At 49.0% G+C, this 22,883-nt stretch overlaps 1 protein-coding gene across 1 annotated transcript in view; it reads left to right on the plus strand.

Moving 5' to 3' along the window:
* Positions 1–21,329, plus strand: part of LOC147120750 (chondroitin polymerizing factor 2, non-catalytic subunit-like) — a 31,789-nt gene extending 10,460 nt beyond the window's left edge. Inside the window, exon 2 of the mRNA XM_085986991.1 lies at positions 21,014–21,329. Coding sequence (XP_085843117.1) covers positions 21,014–21,268 — 255 coding nt within the window. The 3' untranslated portion in view covers positions 21,269–21,329. The remainder of the gene's footprint in view (positions 1–21,013) is intronic.
* Positions 21,330–22,883: the final 1,554 nt, after the last annotated feature.

Consider the following 22,883-nt stretch of genomic DNA (forward strand, 5'->3'; position numbering starts at 1 on the left):
CACTTTACAGAATCCCAATGGACCAAACCCCTTCCCATTCACTCCCACTGTACAGAATCCCAATGGATCAAACCCCTTCCCATTCACTCCCACTGGACAGAATACCAATGGACCAAACCCCTTCCCATTCCCTCCCACTGTACGGAATCCCAATGAACCAAACCCCTTCCCATTCACTCCCATTGTACAGAATCCCAATGGACCAAACCCCTTCCCATTCACTCCCACTGTACAGAATCCCAATGGATCAAACCCCTTCCCATTCACTCCCATTGTACAGAATCCCAATGAACCAAACCCCTTCCCATTCCCTCCCACTGTACAGAATCCCAATGGACCAAACCCCTTCCCATTCCCTCCCACTGTACAGAATCCCAATGGACCAAACCCCTTCCCATTCACTCCCATTGTACAGAATCCCAATGGACCAAACCCCTTCCCATTTACTCCCACTGTACACAATCCCAATGGACCAAATCCCTTCCCATTCACTCCCATTGTACAGAATCCCAATGAACCAAACCCCTTCCCATTCACTCCCACTGTAGAGAATCCCAATGAACCAAACCCCTTCCCATTCACTCCCACTGTACAGAATCCCAATGGACCAAACCCCTTCCCATTCCCTCCCACTGTACAGAATCCCAATGGACCAAAGCCCTTCCCATTCCCTCCTACTGTACAGAATCCCATTGGCCAAACCCCTTCCCATTCACTCCCACTGTACAGAATCCCAATGGACCAAACCCCTTCCCATTCCCTCCCATTGTACAGAATCCCAATGGACCAAACCCCTTCCCATTCACTCCCATTGTACAGAATCCCAATGGACCAAACCCCTTCCCATTCACTCCCACTGTACAGAATCCCAATGGACCAAACCCCTTCCCATTCACTGCCACTGTACAGAATCCCAATGGACCAAACCCCTTCCCATTCACTCCCACTGCACAGAATCCCAATGGACCAAACCCCTTCCCATTCACTCCCACTGTACAGAATCCCAATGGACCAAACCCCTTCCCATTCACTCCCACTGTACACAATCCCAATGGACCAAACCCCTTCCCATTCACTCCCACTGCACAGAATCCCAATGGACCAAACCCCTTCCCATTCACTCCCATTGTACAGAATCCCAATGGACCAAACCCCTTCCCATTCACTCCCATTGTACAGAATCCCAATGGACCAAACCCCTTCCCATTCCCTCCCATTGTACAGAATCCCAATGAACCAAACCCCTTCCCATTCACTCCCATTGTACAGAATCCCAATGGACCAAACCCCTTCCCATTCCCTCCCATTGTACAGAATCCCAATGAACCAAACCCCTTCCCATTCCCTCCCACTGTACAGAATCCCAATGGACCAAACCCCTTCCCATTCACTCCCACTGTACAGAATCCCAATGGACCAAACCCCTTCCCATTCACTCCCACTGTACAGAATCCCACTGGATCAAACCCCTTCCCATTCACTCCCACTGTACAGAATCCCAATGGACCAAACCCCTTCCCATTCACTCCCACTGCACAGAATCCCAATGGACCAAACCCCTTCCCATTCACTCCCACTGTACAGAATCCCAATGGACCAAACCCCTTCCCATTCCCTCCCATTGTACAGAATCCCAATGAACCAAACCCCTTCCCATTCACTCCCATTGTACAGAATCCCAATGGACCAAACCCCTTCCCATTCACTCCCATTGTACAGAATCCCAATGGACCAAACCCCTTCCCATTCACTCCCACTCTACAGAATCCCAATGGACCAAACCCCTTCCCATTCACTCCCATTGTACAGCATCCCAATGGACCAAACCCCTTCCCAATCACTCCCATTGTACAGAATCCCAATGGATCAAACCCCTTCCCATTCACTGCACAATTCCCGACTAAGATTACTTGGTGTTGTGAGACGGGCTTCACTTGGCCAGTGCTGGGACTAGAGTCCTGGCGGATCATATAACTAGGGCTGTAAAGAGGGCTTTAAACTAACTAGTGGGGGGGAGGTCCCTAGAGAGCAAATAATAAAAATGACAACAGAGAAGGTCATAGACTTAGGTAGCAGTGGGGAAATTAAAAACCAAAGCGTGTCAGGAAGGGGCAGAAGGTATGGCGTAAAAGGTAAAGTAATAAAAAGGGCAAAAGCAGGAACTAAGTGTCACAAAACATCTTTGAAAGTTCTCTATCTGAATGCACGTAGCATTCGTAACAAAATAGATGAGTTAATGGCACAAATAACTACATATGGGTATGATCTTGTGGCCATCACAGAAACATGGCTGCAGGGTGACAATGCCTGGGAATTAAACATACCAGGTTATTTAACGATCAGGAAGGACAGGCAGGAAGGAAGGGGAGGTGGGGTGGCTATGTTAATAAAGGAAGGAATCACTGTAATACAGAGAAATGATATTGGGTCAAAAGATCTGGATAATGAAACAGTTTGGGTGGAGGTAAGGAATAATAAGGGGAAAAAAACACTAGTGGGCGTAGTCTATAGGCCGCCGAACAGTGGCAACTCTGTTGGACGGAGTATCAATCAGGAAATAGTTGAGGCTTGTAATAAGGGAACATCTATAATTATGGGGGATTTTAACTATCATATTAATTGGACAAATCAAATTGGGCAGGGCTGCCTTGAGGATGAGTTCATTGAGTGTATTAGGGATGGGTTTCTTGAGCAGTATGTAACTGAACCGACCAGGGGGCAAGCAACCTTAGATCTGGTCCTGTGTAACGAGACGGGATTAATTAAAAATGTCCTAGTAAAGGATCCCCTTGGAATGAGTGACCATAACATGGTTGAATTCTGTAAAGTCTGTGGGTTATATGGTGAATTAATACACAGACTACAAGAGTAACTTTAACAGGACTTTACTATTCGAAGGTCAGGGCGAATCTGTCCAATAAATCCTTACACAGCACTTATATACCGGTGTGGTCACTCCCGGTATTACAGTATACAGCAGCCAAGATAAAGTAGTGCAACACCTAAAATAGTTCTCTTAAAGGTGGACGGTTACATACAATAGTTCTCTTAAAGGTAGAACGGTTACATACACTACAATCCTCCCTTTTTAGCTTACAACATACTTATTCCCCATTAAACATAACATATATCCAACTTCATGTAAAAACAGTTCACAGATGTAGTCTCTGCGGAAACAGTTCACAGATTCAGTCTCTGCGGGAAACAGTTCACAGATTCAGTCTCTGCGGAAAACAGTTCACAGATTCAGTCTCGGTGTAGTCGGTTCACGTTGCTGGAGTGACTCATCCAATAGTCCTTCACTGGACTTAACAGCTTGAACTTCCGTCACTTCTGAACCAGCATTGTTGACTTCTAAAAGCTTAAGTACCTTGGGAAGTTTTTCTACTTCCAAACTGATTTGGCTCCGTACGGAGAGACCACGTGCGTGACCTGGTAGAGGTGATAATAATTCAGATGGTCATCATCTTCTGCTTCGTCTTTTCCTTTTCTGCTTCTTGGAGACTCTCTGGGCTCCACTGTCAGCTGCCAGCTGCCTGCACCGTTCCTCCTTCTCGTCCTCCTTTTTCCGTAGTAGCGCCACCATCTCCCGATGTTCCTTAGACTTTAGGTGATTCTTCATGGTTTCTGCACTTTGGGAGTTTTCATCACAAGCTGGGCAGAGCAGGTCATCGTAATATTCGGTGTCGTCCAACAGGTCATGGTAATATTCGGTGTCGTCCTGAGCTAGGCCAGCGAGAGGGTCTTCTATTTCCTCCATACCCAGCTGGACGTTAGCCAGCTTTTGTTCCAAATCCAGACATCTTTCCTGAAGAGACTTCTTCATGCGTTCAGTTTCATCCAGCTTTTTCTGGGCTTCCTGCAAGTCTTTTACTACTGACCTCATTCGTGATTTCAATACTTCAACTTCATTGGGAGATTGATTGATTGTATTATTCAATCCCTCTACTGGAGCAGCTGTTTCAGCATTCTGTTGTTCAACATTGACGTGAATCAGCGTACTTTTGGCATCCAAGGTTTGCTCTGCTGCCATCTTCTCAGTCTGTGTTGCAACCTCAGCTATTCCAATAACTTTTGGGAGCTCCAAACCCCTCTCCTTTGAAGATTTAGACTCATGTCCAAATTGTTCCCATTTCAGAGTCTTGTCCCTCAGCATATGAAGGAGTTGGCTGACCGTTGACTCTTCTGACCTCATCCGTTTCCCAGTAGCTGCAGGGCTGTTTATAACCTTGCCCTGGGGCTCCTTTGCTGTTTCTACTTCACCATCATCCGCAGCCTCCACCATTCGAATTTCCACAAATGACTCGTCCGGTGATGCTGCACCCAACTTCAGTAGGAGCTCGGAATTCATGGCGACCAACTCAGCCTTTTCTGCCTGCAATCTGCTAACAAGCGCCTTCAGTTGCTGAACATCTTGCTCCACCAGATTAGAGCACGCACCTTCAGAAACCGAATCAGCTTTGATTCGTTTGGCCTCCTTGCGCAGACGGTTTGTGTGCTCCTGCTCCCTTTTCTCCCTCAGCTGTTTCTGTTGTCTTTCCAGATTCTCCCACTCTGTGTCAAAGAACGTTTTCATTGCTTTTATCTCTTGCTCGAGACGGCAACTCAATTGTTCTAATTGCTGTTGTAATTTAAAATGGAGTTGAGTTCGAGCCCGGTGTTCCTCAGACTTGTGCATGTCTGTAAACTGGACAGACTCAGAATTCTCTGCCAAACTATGTTGTTGTTGTTCAGTGGAATTCTGTTCTGAAACTTTGTTCTCCTTTGAAACATCAGTATTTATGCACTCCTTCGTTTTTCCAACCTTAGTCAGCAAGTCCATTTTAGACTTGTCTTTCGCACCTGGGCTGGTCTTGTCGTCATCCGTTTCAGAGTCTAAGCTGATTGTCTTCACTGAGTTCTCACTCGTTATTGCTTTTAGGTAGTGCCATTCCATGTTTATTTCCCTGATCCACTCCCGTCCCAGAAGTGGTGGACCTCCCTCAGGTAGTACATATAAGTCCATTCCTTGGTGTTCTTTGCCCCTGTCTCTCACCTTGACTTGTATCTTTCCCATGGGGTATACTTTATGCCCCATGTATGTCTGCAATACGATCTTGGTATCTCTCAAGGGTATATGTGAGAATAGCCGGTTGTAATTCCTTCGATTTATGACTGATAGGGCTGATCCTGTGTCCAATTCCATTTTCACTTGGACTCCGGCTACTTTTAGTGTGACCCAGATAGTTTGTAGGTCAGCTTCCTTACTCACATTGTAAATTCTCAGACTACCCAGTTCCTGGCCGTTCGGGTCTGAATCTGAATTCTGTTCATCTGAACTCTTCTCAGCCACCTTGTGTACCTTGCTGTACTTTTCCTGCGGTGACTTTTTTCTGTTGTTGGTCTTCTTTCCTGACCGGCATACTTTAGCTATGTGACCAAGCTTGCCACATTTTCTACATTCCTGGTTTTTAAACCAGCATTGGTTCTGGTCGTGTGTTGTCTTCCCACAACGATAACATTTTGTTGTACCCGAAGTCATTTGATCCACGCTGAGTACCGCTGCCTTCAGCTGCATTTCCGCAGTGCCTCTCGCGGCTGCTTCGTGTGATGCTGCAATAAGGACAGCCTTGTCAAGTGTAAGATCGTTCTCTTCGAGCAGTTGCTTTTGTGTTCCTTCCTTCGACAACCCGCACACGAACTTGTCTCTCAATGCCTCTGTCAGATTTTCCCCAAACTGGCAGTATTTCGCTAGTCTACGCAGTTCGACCAAGTATTCCGCGTTGCTTTCCTCTTTCCGTTGCGTTCTCGCATAAAATTTGAATCGTTCCGCCAACATCAGCGGTGCAGGGTTCAAATTGTAGTGGCGCTTCTTAGTTTCCAAACAGGCAGCCACTGAGCTGTGGGGCTTTTAACAACGAGTAGATGCGTGTCAAAATAAAACGTTCCCAAACGTAGCTTTGTCTTTTAAACTGTTTACTATAACACTTCACAAACGGAATTACAAAGCAAACACGTATAAACGAACACGTTCAAAAACTGTATTGCTCCAAACCTCACAACTTCTGCCTCCTTCAGCCACGTGCAGTTTAAACTGTAAAATGGCTGCACACCATGTGTGGCTTAGGGACTGTACCATTGTGGCAAGAATGAAGGGGGTGTCTCGGACTATACTACTGGAGCAAGAAAATAGGGGGTTTCTTAATACAATAAGTCGGTCAGGTAAATTAACTGTATTATGCCATTTAACCACTATTTTAAAGTATTTTCTTAAGCTTTCATGGCTCTTACATTCCGGCCCCTAATTGACTAGGCACATGAAGCATATCAATTACTCAAACATTAAGAGCCATAAACTAATGAGTTCAACATATTTACAATATAAGTGTCCACTTTTTTCGTTCAGGAACCTTTCACGCTGCTTCTTGTAGCAGGCAGAGCTTTGTGATCGGTCTTTCCAGGGTACTGGTCTTGGTTTGCAAACAAACGCGACGAACGTCGCCTCTGGAGTCAGGCAGGTCTGCCATTTTCTGCTCCCCAGCTCTAGTGTGTAACCGTCTGCAAACAATGCATTCAGAGAGTATTTTTCTTATTACGGAGTTAGCTCCTGGAATCCAGTATCTTTGTCTTAGCTTCGCAAGCACGTGATTCCTCCCACTGTGTCCAATACTCTGGTGTATATGCTGAAGAATGAGAGTACCAACCCGGAGGTCCTTAGAAAGGATAGCAGGATGCTTGGCCTCCTCTGGCATAGCAGATTTGTTTAGTCTCCCTCCCACCCTCAGTACTCCATCTTGCAGTGTAGGGTCCAGCTTGTAGATATGACTACCTTTATTGATTGGAGTATTTCGCTGTAGAGCTTCGATTTCTTCTGGGTATCTTTGTCTTTGACTGAAGCAAACTATCTCCTTCTCAGCCTTGGCCAAATCCTCCACGGTCAATGAATTCTTGCCCAATGTGGTCTTGTGCTGATGCGTATACTGCTGTAGAAGCATTCTCTGCTTATCAGGGTTACTTTCAGACTGACTGATAGTGGCTCGGTACTCTTTTCTCTTACCGCTCAGGTGTAGCAGCAACTCTTTCAACCTTAGAAACCATGCAACTGCTTTCCTCAACTGGTGCCATCCTGAGAAATGGTTAACAAGCTTGTTCACTGTGTCAAAGTTCTCTTTCGTATTTATGAGATTTACTGTGACTGATCTCTTGACTTCGACGTCGTCTTCAGCACTCTGACTTGGCATATCTGGTCTTTCTGGCCATGATCTCTCTGTTTCCAGCAGATAACTTGGGCCTTGTATCCAAGTTTCACTCCTCATGAAGTTTTCAGCCTTCAATCCCCGTGAGGCTTGATCTGCTGGGTTTAATGAGGTGTTTACATACCTCCATTGAGATGGTTGTGTAGCTTCTCTAATGGATGAGATTCTGTTTGCTACGAAGGTCTTGAAGCGTATCTTCTCATTCTCTATATACTTCAGCACTGTCGTGCTATCCGTCCAGAAGACAGATTCTTCTAATGGGAGCTGTAACTCTTTCCGCATCACCTGGTCAACTTTAACTGCAACAACCGCTGCCGTCAATTCCAGTCTCGGGATGGTGACCTGCTTCAGCGGAGCCACCCTGGATTTCCCCATGAGGAAGGCACAATGTTTCTGGTCCTGTTGATTTGTCAGCAAGAGGTAAGTAGCCGTGCCATAGCCGTCCTCACTGGCGTCCGAGAAATGATGTAGTTGAGCCGTCTTTGTAACTCCAAAACTCGCGGGCTTGATGCATCTACTGATGTTGAAGCTAGAAAGTTGTTGCAAATCTCAACCATCTGTGCCATCTCTGAGCTTGACCTTCTGGGATATCTTCATCCCATCCTCTCTTGTCTCTACACAGCTCTCGTAGCATCAGCTTCACCGGCAGAATGAGTGGTGCCAGGAATCCGAGAGGGTCGTAGATGGAACTGACCACGGAGAGAATCCCTCGTCTTGTGGATGGTCTTTCGTTCACCATTATCCTGAAGTTGAACGTGTCTGACTCGATGCACCATTGTACACCAAGAGCTCTCTCGATAGGAAGGACATCGTGGCTCAGGTCCAGATCTTTGACTTCAGTGGCTCTTTCCTTTTCTGGGATAGAAGCTAGAACTGCTCTGCTGTTGCTTATCCACTTAGTCAGATGGAATCCTCCATTCGAACACAGAGTTCTAAGGTCTCTTGACAGTGCGATGGCATCGTCTTCTGTTGACACGGACTTCAGACAGTCATCGACATAAAAGTTTCTGAAGATTGTCTCCACGGCCTCTGATGGTGCTTTGCCTTTGCCATCTTCTGCAGTTTTTCTGAGAGCGTAGCTTGCACAGCTGGGAGATGATGTGGCCCCGAACAAGTGTACGGCCATTCTACATTCCACCATCGCTTGACTAACGTCGCCATCTGGCCACCAAAGGAAACGCAGAAGATCAGCATCTTCATCAGGGATTCTGACTTGGTAGAACATTGATTCTATGTCTGCCATCATGGCAACGAGCTCTTGTCTAAACCTAGTCAAGACGCCAATGAGGGTATTAGTAAGATCAGGACCTTGAAGCAGCTGGTCATTCAGTGAAGTTCCTCTGAATGAGGCGGCGCAGTCAAACACTACACGGATCTTTTTCTTCTTTGGGTGATACACACCGTGATGAGGAATGTACCAGACCCTTCCATCGTCTCTGTTCAACTGTTCCTCGGGCACTTTTACAGCATAGCCTTTCGCTATGATGTTTCTCATGAAGCCTTTGTAGTCTTCGTGAAAGTCGGGGTTCTTGTTCAGCTTTCTCTTTAGACTGATGGCGCGTTGCTCTGCTATGCAGCAATTGTTCGGCATCTTCGCGGTCTGTCTTCTCAGTGGCAAACCAATGTGATAGTGGCCATCAATGAACTGTGTAGACCTTGTCATCAAATCCATGAACTGATGGTCTTCTTGTGACATCTCTGTCTTTTCCTCACAGCTGCGTTCTGAGAAGTCTGCGTTGAACTGCTGTATCAACAGCTCTTCAATGCTTGCGATAGAGATGCGATTAACTGTGACATTTTGTCGTTCCTCCTTGTTCGACTTGTTGCCATCATCTCTCCTTACCGGTCCATTGACTACCCATCCAAGGGCTGTCCTGACGGCGTAGGGTCCGTCATCCTTGCTGTTTATCACCTGCCATGGCTCCATAGTTTTGTAGGCATTGGTTCCAATTAATAGGCCAATTTCTGCTTCAATGTATGGGAGACGCACCTTTTCTAGGTAAGGCCATCTATCCACATCCTTCTGCAGGGCTAAGTTCCCTATTCTAACAGGAATCTCCCTCTGTGTGAAAACATTAGGCAGGTCTATGAAGTCCTTCTCTTCAAGTCCACACACTTCTAAGTCTGACAGGATATAACTTTGCATTGACTTCTCATGACCCATGGTGCGTAATAGGATTTCTGTTCTTCTGCCTCTAACGTTCAGCTGTCGCATGAGTGATTCTGTGCAGAACGTTGCTGAACTACCTGGATCCATGAAGGCGTAAGTCTCCACAACCTTCTCACTCCTCTTAGACTTGATCTTTACTGGTACGATGGCAAGAATACAATCACTGTCACCGGCCCCAGTGAATCCACAAGTCTCTGGTTCTAGCGACACCAGAGCACTTGAAACAACCTTCTCGTTGGTATTGTTTTCTTCACTCTTCTTAGAGACTTGTTCTTCTTTATGGATATGCAGCAGACTGGGATGTTTCCGAGTGCACTCTCTGCATGTTGTTCTTTGCTTACAGTTTCTACTCAGGTGCCCCTGAGAGAGACATCCAAAACATAGGCCGTTGTACTTCAGGAATTCGATTCTGTCCTTATGTGGCTGTGCTTTGATGTCGCTGCAGAAATCCAATGTATGATTCTTCTGGCAGAATAAGCATGGCTTCTGAAAGGCATTAGCAGGCGTCACTGTGCTGCTCCTTTTGGGAGATGAGTTCTGGGGCCTTTCTTCCTCGGCCTGAGTGACGATAGTTGCAAAGCTGCTTCCCCTGGGACCACCTTTCCTGAGAGTCTTTGATTCAACAGGCTTGGCTTTCACTCTTCCATCGGTGGTCGGGCTGACATCCTGGATGTTTCCAAACAATGGGTCCCTAGCAATTTTAGCCTGTTTGTCTATGAAATTCACTAAGTCTGCAAACCTGGCTCTACTTTTCCGTCTCTCCATTATCTCAAAGGCTGTTCTTCTCCATTGTTCTCTCATCCTGTAAGGAAGCTTAGAGATGATGATTCTAATAGTCGTAGGATTGTCCATCTCTTCCATGAATTCAACATCCTCCATGGTGTTGCGACATCCTATGAGGAAAAGAACATATGCGTTCAATGCCTCTCCGTCCTCCGATCTGATCTGTGGCCACTTGGTAGCCTTTTCAATATATGCAGTGGCTATCTTCAGCTCGTTACCATAGTGCTCCTGCAGCAACTTCCTGGCTTCTATGTATCCCCGGTCCGGTCTCATGTGTTCACAGCTTCTGACCAGGTCTTGTGGTTTACCACTGGTGTACTGTCCCAGGTAGTACAACTTATCACTGCTGCTCTCTGTTTTGGAGTCAATGGCTTGTTCAAAGCATCTGATGAAGGGCTTATACTTGAGTGGGTCGCCTTGGAACACTGGTATGTCTCTTTGAGGGAGTCGAAACAGATTCTGTTGTTTTACAAGCATCTCTGTAATTTCGTTCTGACGTTGCATCACTCGGTATAGGCTTCTCCCTGTGTCTTCAGGCCTCTGGTGGTCATCAGCAGGGTCTAGTCTAGACCGTCTGACGTCTGGGGTAGCATCACGTGCTCCTGTTAGTGGAGAGGCCACTTTTCCACGCTGTAATGCCAGGGGATTGCCTTCGGGCTCTCTTGTAACTCTTGAAGGTGCCCTGGATCCAACTCTATGTGACAACATTGACTGGCAGTATTCGCTCCCGCCGTCCCGTGAGCCTTCATAATCTTTGTACGCACTCAACCTGGCGTCTGAGACCGCTATAGCTGTTTTTATCTCCAGCTGTTCTTTCTTTGCCAACACCTGGGCCTGTTGGGCCTGCACTTGGGCCTGTTGGGCCTGCAGTTGGGCCTCTTGGACCTGCAGTTGGGCCTCTTCCCGTTCAAGAGCTTGCTTCTCTGCTAAAGATGCTGCGCGCGCCATCAACGCCGCCCGTTCAACCTCCGCTCTCATGCGTCGCGACGAGCTTGTGGTAGAAGCGACTGACCTGCGTCCAGAAACAGAGCTACCTTCTTTTCGATTTTTGCTCGGTCTGGCGGAAGTCTCTGAAATGCTATCGTCTGGTCCGACTTCATCGTCAACTTTATCTTTCTCTGCTGTATCAGCATCTTGACGAATCTTTAACATCCACTGTTCTGTGACCTTGATATAGTCCTTAATGCTGGTTGATTTAAGATTAAACCAGTTGTGCTGATCAGCGTTTCCCTCTTCTTCAGACAGAAGTGCTAATACATCTTCATTGAGTACATTAAATTCTTCATGCAGCTTGGAGAAATCGTAATACATTATGTCTTCAGCTTTCTTAATATTAGCATTATCTTCCATGAGACGATCAATTATCTTCATTTTTCCAGTTATCTGAGCTAATTTAGCCTTCCTTGCACCTATGCTTCTATGTAACTTCTCTTCCATTGCCTTTGGGGTGAGCTTTATTTCCCTCTTTTGGCTAGCAATCCTTCTGGCTGAGGGAAGCTCCTGGCTCCGCAAGGCCTCGGCCATTTTACCCGCAGCTCTTATTTAGCTTCTCAATAGAATGAACAAAGCAAGTAACAGTCACTGTACCTTCGCTTTCTTATATTGTCGTCTGGCTCCGTGACCATTCATGTATACGTTCGCCGACGATTCCGTCCTTTCCTTCTTAGGGAGCAAGTTTTTGACTAATGTAGTGGCGCTTCTTAGTTTCCAAACAGGCAGCCACTGAGCTGTGGGGCTTTTAACAACGAGTAGACGCGTGTCGAAATAAAACGTTCCCAAACGTAGCTTTGTCTTTTAAACTGTTTACTATAACACTTCACAAACGGAATTACAAAGCAAACACGTATAAACGAACACGCTCAAAAACTGTATTGCTCCAAACCTCACAACTTCTGCCTCCTTCAGCCACGTGCAGTTTAAACTGTAAAATGGCTGCACACCATGTGTGGCTTAGGGACTGTACCATTGTGGCAAGAATGAAGGGGGTGTCTCGGATTATACTACTGGAGCAAGAAAATAGGGGGTTTCTTAATACAATAAGTCGGTCAGGTAAATTAACTATTATGCCATTTAACCACTATTTTAAAGTATTTTCTTAAGCTTTCATGGCTCTTACACAAATGATCCTTCAGGACAGCAACAATATCAGCGAAAGTCTGATCCGCCGGTTTAGCTGGTGATAGAAGATGCTTCAGTAGCCTGTATGTCTTCGCCCCCATTGCGTTTAATAAGGTGAGAGCTTTATCATCATCTGCTATTTTATTGGCCTCACAATATATCTCGATGCGTTCTACGTACGTGGCCCAATCTTCCACCTCGGAATCGAAGTTGTTGATGTTACCATGCGTAGGCATCTTCACTATCTTTTTGAGAAACCACAACGAATTTGTTCGTTACTTTTTTTTTCCAAAAATGGCGGTTTCCCGCGCTTGTCTTCTTCCCCGCCCACTTTCAAAGTGGCGGTTTCCCGCTTCTGTCTTCTTCCCCGCCTACTGGCGGCTTCCCGCGTTTCTTCCCCTGGCGGGAGGGGTAAGCTTTCCTTCGGGCGACGACCGCTGGCTTTCGGAGTTCGCAGCCTGCGCGCCGGCTTCAGTGCGTTCCTTGTTCCCTTTTCTCGGCAGGGCAACCGGCGCTGGGGACAACCCGTTGACGGCGAACAGTTCCAGCCGCTGGCTGAATCTCCTCGGTCTCCCTCGCTCGGCTCTGTCTCTCCCGCTCGCTCGGCTCTGTCTCTCCCTCAGCGGCTTCCATTCGCGCCTCCCAGCCCTCTCGCAGTCCGGTCCTTTCCTCCCCTGGCTGCGGCTGAGTTCTCCGCGGTTTCTTATTTTTATTTCTTCCCGCGCCTTACGATCCCGGTCGCAGCGCCTCGCGGCCTCGGTAGCTGCCCGGCCTTTCGCTGGTCGCGGTCGAGCTATCTCACGACGCTGTTGCATCTCCCAGCCCGCTTGTAGCCCGGTCTCTCACACCGGCTGCGTTCCCGCTTGTATCCCAGTCTCTCACACCGGCTGCGTTCCCGCTTGTACCGCGGCTTCCGTGCCCTACGCTGCCCCAGTCTCAGCGCCTCTGGGCCCGACTTCTGTCCGGCTCCTTTCCCCCGACCGTGGTCGAGTTCACTGCCCTTATCCTCCGTTTCTTTTTATTTTCCCCCTACTCACAGTCAACGTGGCCGACTTGCTTCTCTTGGCTGATCGGCTCACTCACCGCCGTGGCAGAAGGGACAATAACAGCCTGTTGCTGATGGAAGGCTTCGTGTCTGAATCCTTCCTTCTTCCTTGCTCTGCAGACTCGAGTCTTCTCTCAGCAGAACGACGAGGGCGGGTGCCTCTTCTCGACGCTCGTTAACTGCTTCGGGTGTGTCGCTGCCGCAGGGTAAGATCGAACCCGTCGCCACTGTAAAGTCTGTGGGTTATATGGTGAATTAATACACAGACTACAAGAGTAACTTTAACAGGACTTTACTATTCGAAGGTCAGGGCGAATCTGCCCAATAAATCCTTACACAGCACTTATATACCGGTGTGGTCACTCCCGGTATTACAGTATACAGCAGCCAAGATAAAGTAGTGCAACACCTAAAATAGTTCTCTTAAAGGTGGACGGTTACATACAATAGTTTTCTTAAAGGTAGAATGGTTACATACACTACAAATTCCATATTCAATTAGAGGGTGAGAAGGTTGGATCTCAAACAAGCGTGCTAAGCTTGAATAAAGGAGACTATGAAGGTATGAGAGCGGAATTGAGTAGAGTGGATTGGGAAAATAGATTAAAGGGTAAGACGATACATGATCAGTGATGTACATTTAAGGAGTTATTTTACAACTTCCAAAAAATATATATTCCACTGAGAAGAAAAGGGTGTAAAAGAAAAGACAGCCATCCGTGGCTAAGTAAAGAAATTGAGGATAGTATTCGACGAAAAACAAGGGCATATAAGGTAGCCAAATCTAGTGGGAGGATAGAGGATTGGGAAAACTTTAAAAGACAGCAAAAAATAACAAAAAGATTGATTAAGAAAGGGAAGATAGATTATGAAAGTAAATTAGCAAAAAATATAAAAACAGATAGTAAGAGTTTTTATAGTTATATAAAAAGAAAAAGGGTGGCTAAAGTAAATGTTGGTCCCTTAGAGGATGAGACCGGGAAATTAATGGTGGGAAATATGGAGATGGCAAAAACACTGAATGAATATTTTATATCAGTCTTTACAGTAGAAGACACTAAGAATATCCCAACACTGGACAAACAGGGGGCTAAAGGGGGGGAGGAGCTAAACACGATCAAAATCACTAAGGAAGTGGTACTCGGTAAAATAATGGGACTCAAGGCGGATAAATCACCTGGACCTGATGGCTTACATCCTAGGGTCTTGAGGGAAGTGGCGGTAGGGATTGTGGATGCATTGGTAATAATTTTCCAAAACTCCCTGGACTCGGCAAAGGTCCCGGCAGACTGGAAAACTGCTAATGTAACACCCTTATTTAAAAAGGGCAGTAGACAGAAGGCTGGAAACTATAGACCGGTTAGCCTAACATCTGTGGTAGGTAAAATTTTGGAGTCCATTATTAAGGAGACAGTAACAGGACATTTGGATAATCATAATTTAATAGGACAAAGTCAGCATGGTTTTATGAAGGGGAAGTCATGTTTGACAAATTTGCTGGAGTTCTTTGAGGAAGTAACGTACAGGGTGGATAAAGGGGAACCAGTGGACGTAGTGTATTTAGACTTCCAAAAGGCATTTGACAAGGTGCCACACAAAAGATTATTGCTTAAGATAAAAAATCACGGGATTGGGGGTAATATTCTGGCATGGATAGAGGATTGGCTATCTAACAGAAGGCAGAGAGTTGGGATAAATGGTTCATTCTCAGACTGGCAGTCAGTAACTAGTGGTGTTCCGCAGGGGTCAGTGCTGGGTCCCCAACTCTTTACAATCTATATTAACGATTTGGAGGAGGGGACCGAGTGTAACATATCAAAGTTTGCAGATGATACTAAGATGGGGGGGAAAGTAGTGAGAGAGGAGGACATAAAAAACCTGCAAGGGGACATAGACAGGCTAAGTAAGTGGGCAGAGATTTGGCAGATGGAATACAATACTGGAAAGTGTGAGGTTATGCACTTTGGCAGGAAAAATAGTAGAGCAAGTTATTATCTTAATGGCAAGAAACTGGAAAGTACTGAAGTACAAAGGGATCTGGGGGTCCTGGTGCACGAAACTCAAAAGGTTAGTATGCAGGTGCAGCAAGTGATTAAGAAGGCCAATGGAATGTTGGCTTTCATTGCTAGGGGGATAGAATATAAAAATAGGGAGGTATTGCTTCAGTTGTACAAGGTATTGGTGAGACCGCACCTGGAATACTGCATACAGTTCTGGTGTCCATACTTAAGAAAAGACATACTTGCTCTCGAGTCAGTACAAAGAAGGTTCACTCGGTTAATCCCGGGGATGAGGGGATGGACATATGAGGAGAGGTTGAGTAGATTGGGACTCTACTCATTGGAGTTCAGCAGAATGAGAGGCGATCTTATTGAAACATATAAGATTGTGAAGGGGTTGGATCGGGTGGATGCGGGGAGGATGTTCCCGATGATGGGTGAAACTAGGGTTTCTTCTTTTGAAGAAGGGTTTCGACCCGAAACGTCAACTCAAATTTCTCTCCACGGATGTTGCCTGACCTGCTGAGTTTTTCCAGCATTTTCTGTTGTTATTTTGGATTTCCAACATCTGCAGTATTTTGCTATCGTCTCTGTTTCTTGGCTTTGTTTGGAGTTATTAAACGGAGACTGATTGTTCCGTGGACAGTGATCTGCACAAGTTGTGATTAATTGAATGCCTGACCCAGTTCCTTTCTTGAGTTATCTCACTCGCAGTGTTTACTGGAACAGTTTGCACTCACAGCGATACAGAAAACAATCAAAGTCTTCTCCCCCACTCCATCACTGTGCAGTCGGAAGATTCACTTTAATAAAATACCGGCACAGGGGAACCACAGCCCTAGAAAACCCCGATTCCTGGGGGACCACAGACCAAGGAAACAGTTTCTCCTTATTTACTCTATCAAAGCCCCTCATGATTTTGAACCCCTCTATCAAATCTCCTCTTAACCTTCTCTGCGCTAAGGAGAACAATCCCAGCTTCTCCAGTCTATCCACGTAACTGAAGTCCCTCATTCCTGGAACCATTCCAGTAAATCTCCTCTGCACCCTCTCCAAGGCCTCGACATCCTTCCTAAAGTGCAGTGCCCAGAATTGGACACAATTCTCCAGCTGGGGCCAAACCAGTGTTTTATAAAGGTTTAGCATCACTTCCTTGCCTTTGCACTCTATTCCTCTGATTAGAAAGCCCAGGAACCCATTCGCTTAATGTCATATTTGAAAGACAGCACCTCCGACACTGCAGCACTCCCTCAGTACTGCCCCTCCGACAGTGCAGCACTCCCTCAGTACTGCCCCTCCGATAGTACAGCACTCCCTCAGTACTGCCCCTCCGACAGTGCGGCGCTCCCTCAGTACTGCCCCTCCGACAGTGCGGCGCTCCCTCAGCACTAACCCTCCGACAGTGCAGCGTCCCTCAATACTGACCCTCCGACAGTGCAGCACTCCCTCAGTACTGCCCCTCCGACAGTGCAGCACTCCCTCAGTACTGCCCCTCCGACAGTACAGCACTCCCTCAGTACTGCCCCTCCGACAGTGCGGTGCTCCCTCAGTACTGCCCCTCCGACAGTGCGGCGCTCACTCAGTACTGCCCCTCCGACAGTGCAGCGCTCCCTCAGTGCTGCCCCTCCGACAGTGCAGCGCTCCCTCAGTACTGCCCCTCCAACAGTGCAACGCTCCCTCAGTACTGCCCCTCCAACAGTGCAACGCTCCCCTCAGTACTGACCCTCCGACAGTGCAGCACTCCCTCAGTACTGCCCCTCTGACAGTGCAGTGCTCCCTCAGTCCTGCCCCTCCGACAGTGCTGCGCTCTCTCAGTACTGCCCCTCCGACAGTGCAGCTCAGTACTGACCCTCTGGAGTTGAGGACAGATCAGCAATGATCTTACTGAATAGTGGAACAGGCTCGAGGGGCTGAATGGCCACCTCCTGTTCCCGTCTAACAACTGCACTGATGAAATTCCAACTGTCCAGCCTTTGGCCCTTCATTCACCACGACATTTCTGCAGCTACCGATCTGCTCAACCACACCCTCATCACCACCTTTGATGCCCGAGTCCCTACTAAAACAATTACTCTCTCTCACCCTGGCCGTTCCCCCGGTACGGCTTTCATCTTCGCTCCCTTAAGTCCAAGGGACGCAGACTCGAACAGTTCTGGATCAGCAGAAAGTTTCTCCAATTGAATATTGGGAAGACCGAAGCCATTGTCTTCAGTCCCCGCCACAAACTCCGTTCCCGAGCCACTGACTCCATCCCTCTCCCTAACATCTGTCGGAGGCTGAACCACACTGTTCGCAACCTTGGTGTCATATTTGACCCTGAAATGAGCTTCCGACCACATATCCGCAGCATAACTAAGACCGCCTACTTCCACCTCCATAACACCACCCGTCTCCGCCCTCGCCTCAGCTCATCCGCTGCTGAAACCCTCATCCATGCCTTTGTTACCTCTAGACTTTACTATTCCAACGCACTCCTGGCTGGCCTCCCACATTCCACCCTACGTAAACTTGGTCATCCAAAACTCGGCTGCCCGTGTCCTAACTCGCACCAAGTCCCGTTCACCCATCTCCCCCTGTGCTCGCTGACCGACATTGGCTCCCGGTTAAACAAGGCTTTGATTTAAAAATTCTCATCCTTGTTTTCAAATCCCTGCATGGCCTCGCCCCTCCCTATCTCTGTAATCTCCTCCAGTCCCACAACCCTCCGAGTGGCATAGTGGTTAGCACTGTTGCCTCACAGCGCCAGGGACCCGGGTTCAAATCTGGCCTCGGGCGGCTGTCTGTGTGGAGTTTGCACATTCTCCCTGTGTCTGCGTGGGTTTTCTCCGGGTGCTCCGGTTTCCTCCCACAGTCCAAAGATGTGCGGGTTAGGTTGATTTGGCTATGATAAATTGACCCTTAGTGTTAGGGGATTAAATACGTGGGGTTACGGGGATAGGGTGGGATATGTGTCGGTGCAGGCTCGATGGGCCGAAATGGCCTCTATCTGCACTGTAGATTCTGTGATCTCTGCGCTCCTCCAATTCTGCCCTCCTGAGCATCCCTGATTATAATCCCTCAACCTTTGGCGGCCGTGCCTTCAGCTGCCTGGGCCCTAAGCTCTGGAATTCCCTCCCTAAACCTCTCCGCCTCTCTCTCCTCCTTTAAGACGCTCCTTAAAACCTACCTCATTGACCAAGCCTTTGGTCACCTGCCCTAATTTATCCTTATGTGCCTCGGTGTCAAATTTGTTGTTTTAAAATGCTCCTGTGAAGCACCTTGGGACGTTTTACTACGTTAAAGGCGCTATATAAATACAAGTTGTTGTTGTTGTAACAAGCTCGAGGGGCTGAATGGCCTCCTCCTGTTCCTGTGTAACAAGCTCGAGGGGCTGAATGGCCTCCTCCTGTTCCTGTGTAACAGGCTCGAGGGGCTGAATGGCCTCCTCCTGTTCCTGTGTAACAGGTTCGAGGGGCTGAATGACCTCCTCCTGTTCCTGTGTAACAAGCTCGAGGGGCTGAATGCCCTCCTCCTGATCCTGTGTAACAGGCTCGAGGGGCTGAATGGCCACCTCCTGTTCCTGTGTAACAGGCTCGAGGGGCTGAATGGCCTCCTCCTGTTCCTGTGTAACAGGTTCGAGGGGCTGAATGACCTCCTCCTGTTCCTGTGTAACAAGCTCGAGGGGCTGAATGGCCTCCTCCTGTTCCTGCGTAACAAGCTCGAGGGGCTGAATGGCCTCCTCCTGTTCCTGTGTAACAAGCTCGAGGGGCTGAATGGCCTCCTCCTGTTCCTGTGTAACAGGCTCGAGGGGCTGAATGGCCTCCTCCTGTTCCTGTGTAACAAGCTCGAGGGGCTGAATGCCCTTCCTCCTGATCCTGTGTAACAGGCTCGAGGGGCTGAATGGCCTCCTCCTGTTCCTGTATAACAGGCTCGAGGGGCTGAATGGCCTCCTTCTGTTCCTGTGTAACAGGTTCGAGGGGCTGAATGACCTCCTCCTGTTCCTGTGTAACAAGCTCGAGGGGCTGAATGGCCTCCTCCTGTTCCTGTGTAACAAGCTCGAGGGGCTGAATGGCCTCCTCCTGTTCCTGTGTAACAGGCTCGAGGGGCTGAATGGCCTCCTCCTGTTCCTGTGTAACAAGCTCGAGGGGCTGAATGCCCTCCTCCTGATCCTGTGTAACAGGGTCGAGGGGCTGAATGGCCTCCTCCTGTTCCTGTGTAACTGGCTCGAGGGGCTGAATGGCCTCCTCCTGTTCCTGTGTAACAGGTTCGAGGGGCTGAATGACCTCCTCCTGTTCCTGTGTAACAAGCTCGAGGGGCTGAATGGCCTCCTCCTGTTCCTGTGTAACAAGCTCGAGGGGCTGAATGGCCTCCTCCTGTTCCTGTGTAACAGGCTCGAGGGGCTGAATGCCCCCCTCCTGTTCCTGTGTAACAAGCTCGAGGGGCTGAATCGCCTCCTCCTGTTCCTGTGTAACAGGCTCGAGGGGCTGAATGGCCTCCTCCTGTTCCTGTGTAACAGGCTCGAGGGGCTGAATGCCCTCCTCCTGTTCCTGTGTAACAAGCTCGAGGGGCTGAATGGCCTCCTCCTGTTCCTGTGTAACAGGCTCGAGGGGCTGAATGGCCTCCTCCTGTTCCTGTGTAACAGGCTCGAGGGGCTGAATGCCCTCCTCCTGTTCCTGTGTAACAAGCTCGAGGGGCTGAATGGCCTCCTCCTGTTCCTGTGTAACAGGCTCGAGGGGCTGAATGGCCTCCTCCTGTTCCTGTGTAACAGGCTCGAGGGGCTGAATGGCCTCCTCCTGTTCCTGTGTAACAGGCTCGAGGGGCTGAATGCCCTCCTCCTGTTCCTGTGTAACAAGCTCGAGGGGCTGAATGGCCTCCTCCTGTTCCTGTGTAACAGGCTCGAGGGGCTGAATGGCCTCCTCCTGTTCCTGTGTAACAGGCTCGAGGGGCTGAATGGCCTCCTCCTGTTCCTGTGTAACAGGCTCGAGGGGCTGAATGGCCTCCTCCTGTTCCTGTGTAACAGGCTCGAGGGGCTGAATGGCCTCCTCCTGTTCCTAAGAGGCATCAGTCACTCGCTGATCTGAAGACGGCCTCACAATTCCATCATGTGACCCTTAACAGGACAGAGAACTAAACTTTAGCAGCTGAATATTGCACTGTACGTTAGTTGGTTAGATATAGCTGCCTTCATAGAAACATAGAAGATAGGAGCAGGAGTAGGCCATTCAGCCCCTCGAGCCTGCTCCGCCATTCAATGCGATCATGGCTGATCATCCAAATTCAGTACCCTGTCCCTGCTTTCTCCCCATATCCCTTGATCCCTTTAGCTTTAAGAAATAAATCTAAATCCTTCTTGAATATATTTAATGAATTGGCCTCCACTGCCTTCTGTGGTAGAGAATTCCACAGGTTCACCACTCTCTGGGTGAAGAAATTCCTCCTCATTTCAGTCCTAAATGGCTTACCCCTTATCCTTAGACTGGGACCCCAGACATCAATCAACAGCGCATCCCAGAGGAAAACATCCCATTAAACCAGTGCTCCTGATCCAGTGCTCTGCTTTGGAGAGAGATTCTCTGGCAGCAAACCATGGGGAGAGGAGGTTGAGGTATTGACGTGTGAGTACGTGCCGTAGTGTGCAGAATGTCACTGAGGGTATGTGATGCATCCCCCTCTCCGCCCGCAGGGTGTGTACTATCGCTACTTCGAGCTGGGGAAGGATGTCGAGCTGGAGAAGGAGGAAAGTTTGCATTTCAAGAAGGCCTTCACCGTCCATCCTGTGCTGGACCCGGTGCAGATGTATCGGCTACACAAACGCTTCACCGAGCTGGAGCTGGAGCAGACCTACCTGGAAATCCAAAAACTACAGGTGCTGCTCCCAGGGAGGGCCTCGGAGGGACTGCGGCGATTAAGGTTGTCCTGGCCATGGCTCAGTGGGTAGCTCTCTCGCCTCTGAGTCAGCAGGTCGTGGGTTCGACTCCCACTCCAGTCTCAAGCCCATAATTCAGGCTGACAGTCCCAGGTCAGTACTGAGGGAGTGCCGCACTGTCGGAGGGGCAGTACTGAGGGAGCGCCGCACTGTCGGAGGGGCAGTACTGAGGGAGCGCTGCACTGTCGAAGGGGCAGTACTGAGGGAGTGCTGCAGTGTCGGAGGAGCAGTACTGAGGGAGCGCCGCAGTGTCGGAGGGGCAGTACCGATGGAGCGCCGCACTGTTGGAGGGGCAGTACTGAGGGAGCGCCGCACTGTCGTAGGGGCAGTACTGAGGGAGCTCTGCACTGACGGAGGGGCAGTACTGAGGGAGCGCTGCACTGTCGGAGGGGCAGTACTGAGGGAGCGCCGCACTGTCGGAGGGGCAGTACTGAGGGAGCGCTGCACTGTCAGAGGGGCAGTACTGAATGAGCTCCGCACTGTCGGAGGGGCAGTACTGAGGGAGTGCTGCACTGTCAGAAGGGCAGTACTGAGGGAGTGCTGCACTGTCAGAGGGGCAGTACTGAGGGAGTGCTGCACTGTCGGAGGGGCAGTACTGAGGGAGTGCCGCAGTGTCGGAGGGGCAGTACTGAGGGAGCGCCGCAGTGTTGGAGGGGCAGTACTGATGGAGCGCCGCACTGTTGGAGGGGCAGTACTGAGGGAGCGCCGCACTGTCGGAGGGGCAGTACTGAGGGAGCGCCGCAGTGTCGGAGCGGCAGTACTGAGGGAGCGCCGCAGTGTCGGAGCGGCAGTACTGAGGGAGCGCCGCAGTGTCGGAGGGGCAGTACTGAGGGAGTGCTGCACTGTCGGAGGTGCCATCTTTTAGATCCCATGTTAAACTGAGGCCCTGTCTGTCCTCTCCGGTGGGTTCCAGGGCACTATTTCAAAGAAGAGCAGGGGAGGTTTTTCTGGGGTCCTGGCCGATGTTAATCCCTCAACCAACAGCGACAAAACTGATGATCTGGTCATCATCACATTGCTGTTTGTGGGAGCTTGCTGTGCACAAATTGGCTGCCTCGTTTTGTACATTACAACAGTGACTCCACTTAAGTTGTGAATTGTAAAGGGCTTCGGGCCGTCCTGAGGCTGTGAAAGGTCCTGTCGAAATGTGAGTCTTTCTTTCAAAGGAAGGGAGGGAGGGTCAGGCGGGTTCTGGAACTTGCGGTGATCCATTGCTAGCTCGTGGCCGTCCGTCAAGTTCAACATCTGCCCCAGTTATTGTAAAGGAATAGGCCGCAGGATCTGAAAGTTGTGGAGTTAACCCGTGCAGAGGCACTGTGAGGGGGAGCAAGTTTATCAGAATTGTGAATGCGCAGTCACTCAACCACAGGTTGATTGCGGAGCACAGACTGTGGAACCCCCCTGGCCTGGGCCGTGGGGCCTCTCACCAGGGAATCAGTGAATGACTGATGGGCACTCGCTCTAGCCCCGGCCCCTCTATGTTATTTACAGTAATCTGACTTTATACGGCAGGTGTACCGGAATATGGTATTTATGACTGGTTTGAAGAATTTGGTCTTGCTGAACAATCTCAGGGAAAGTTGGACTCTGCTCTGTCCCCTTTCAGGATAAGGCCCTGTATCACCGT

Source organism: Somniosus microcephalus, chromosome 4 (genome assembly GCF_052327205.1).
Source record: "Somniosus microcephalus isolate GS21.2 chromosome 4, FLI_Smic_1.0, whole genome shotgun sequence".
Lineage (NCBI taxonomy): Eukaryota > Metazoa > Chordata > Chondrichthyes > Squaliformes > Somniosidae > Somniosus > Somniosus microcephalus.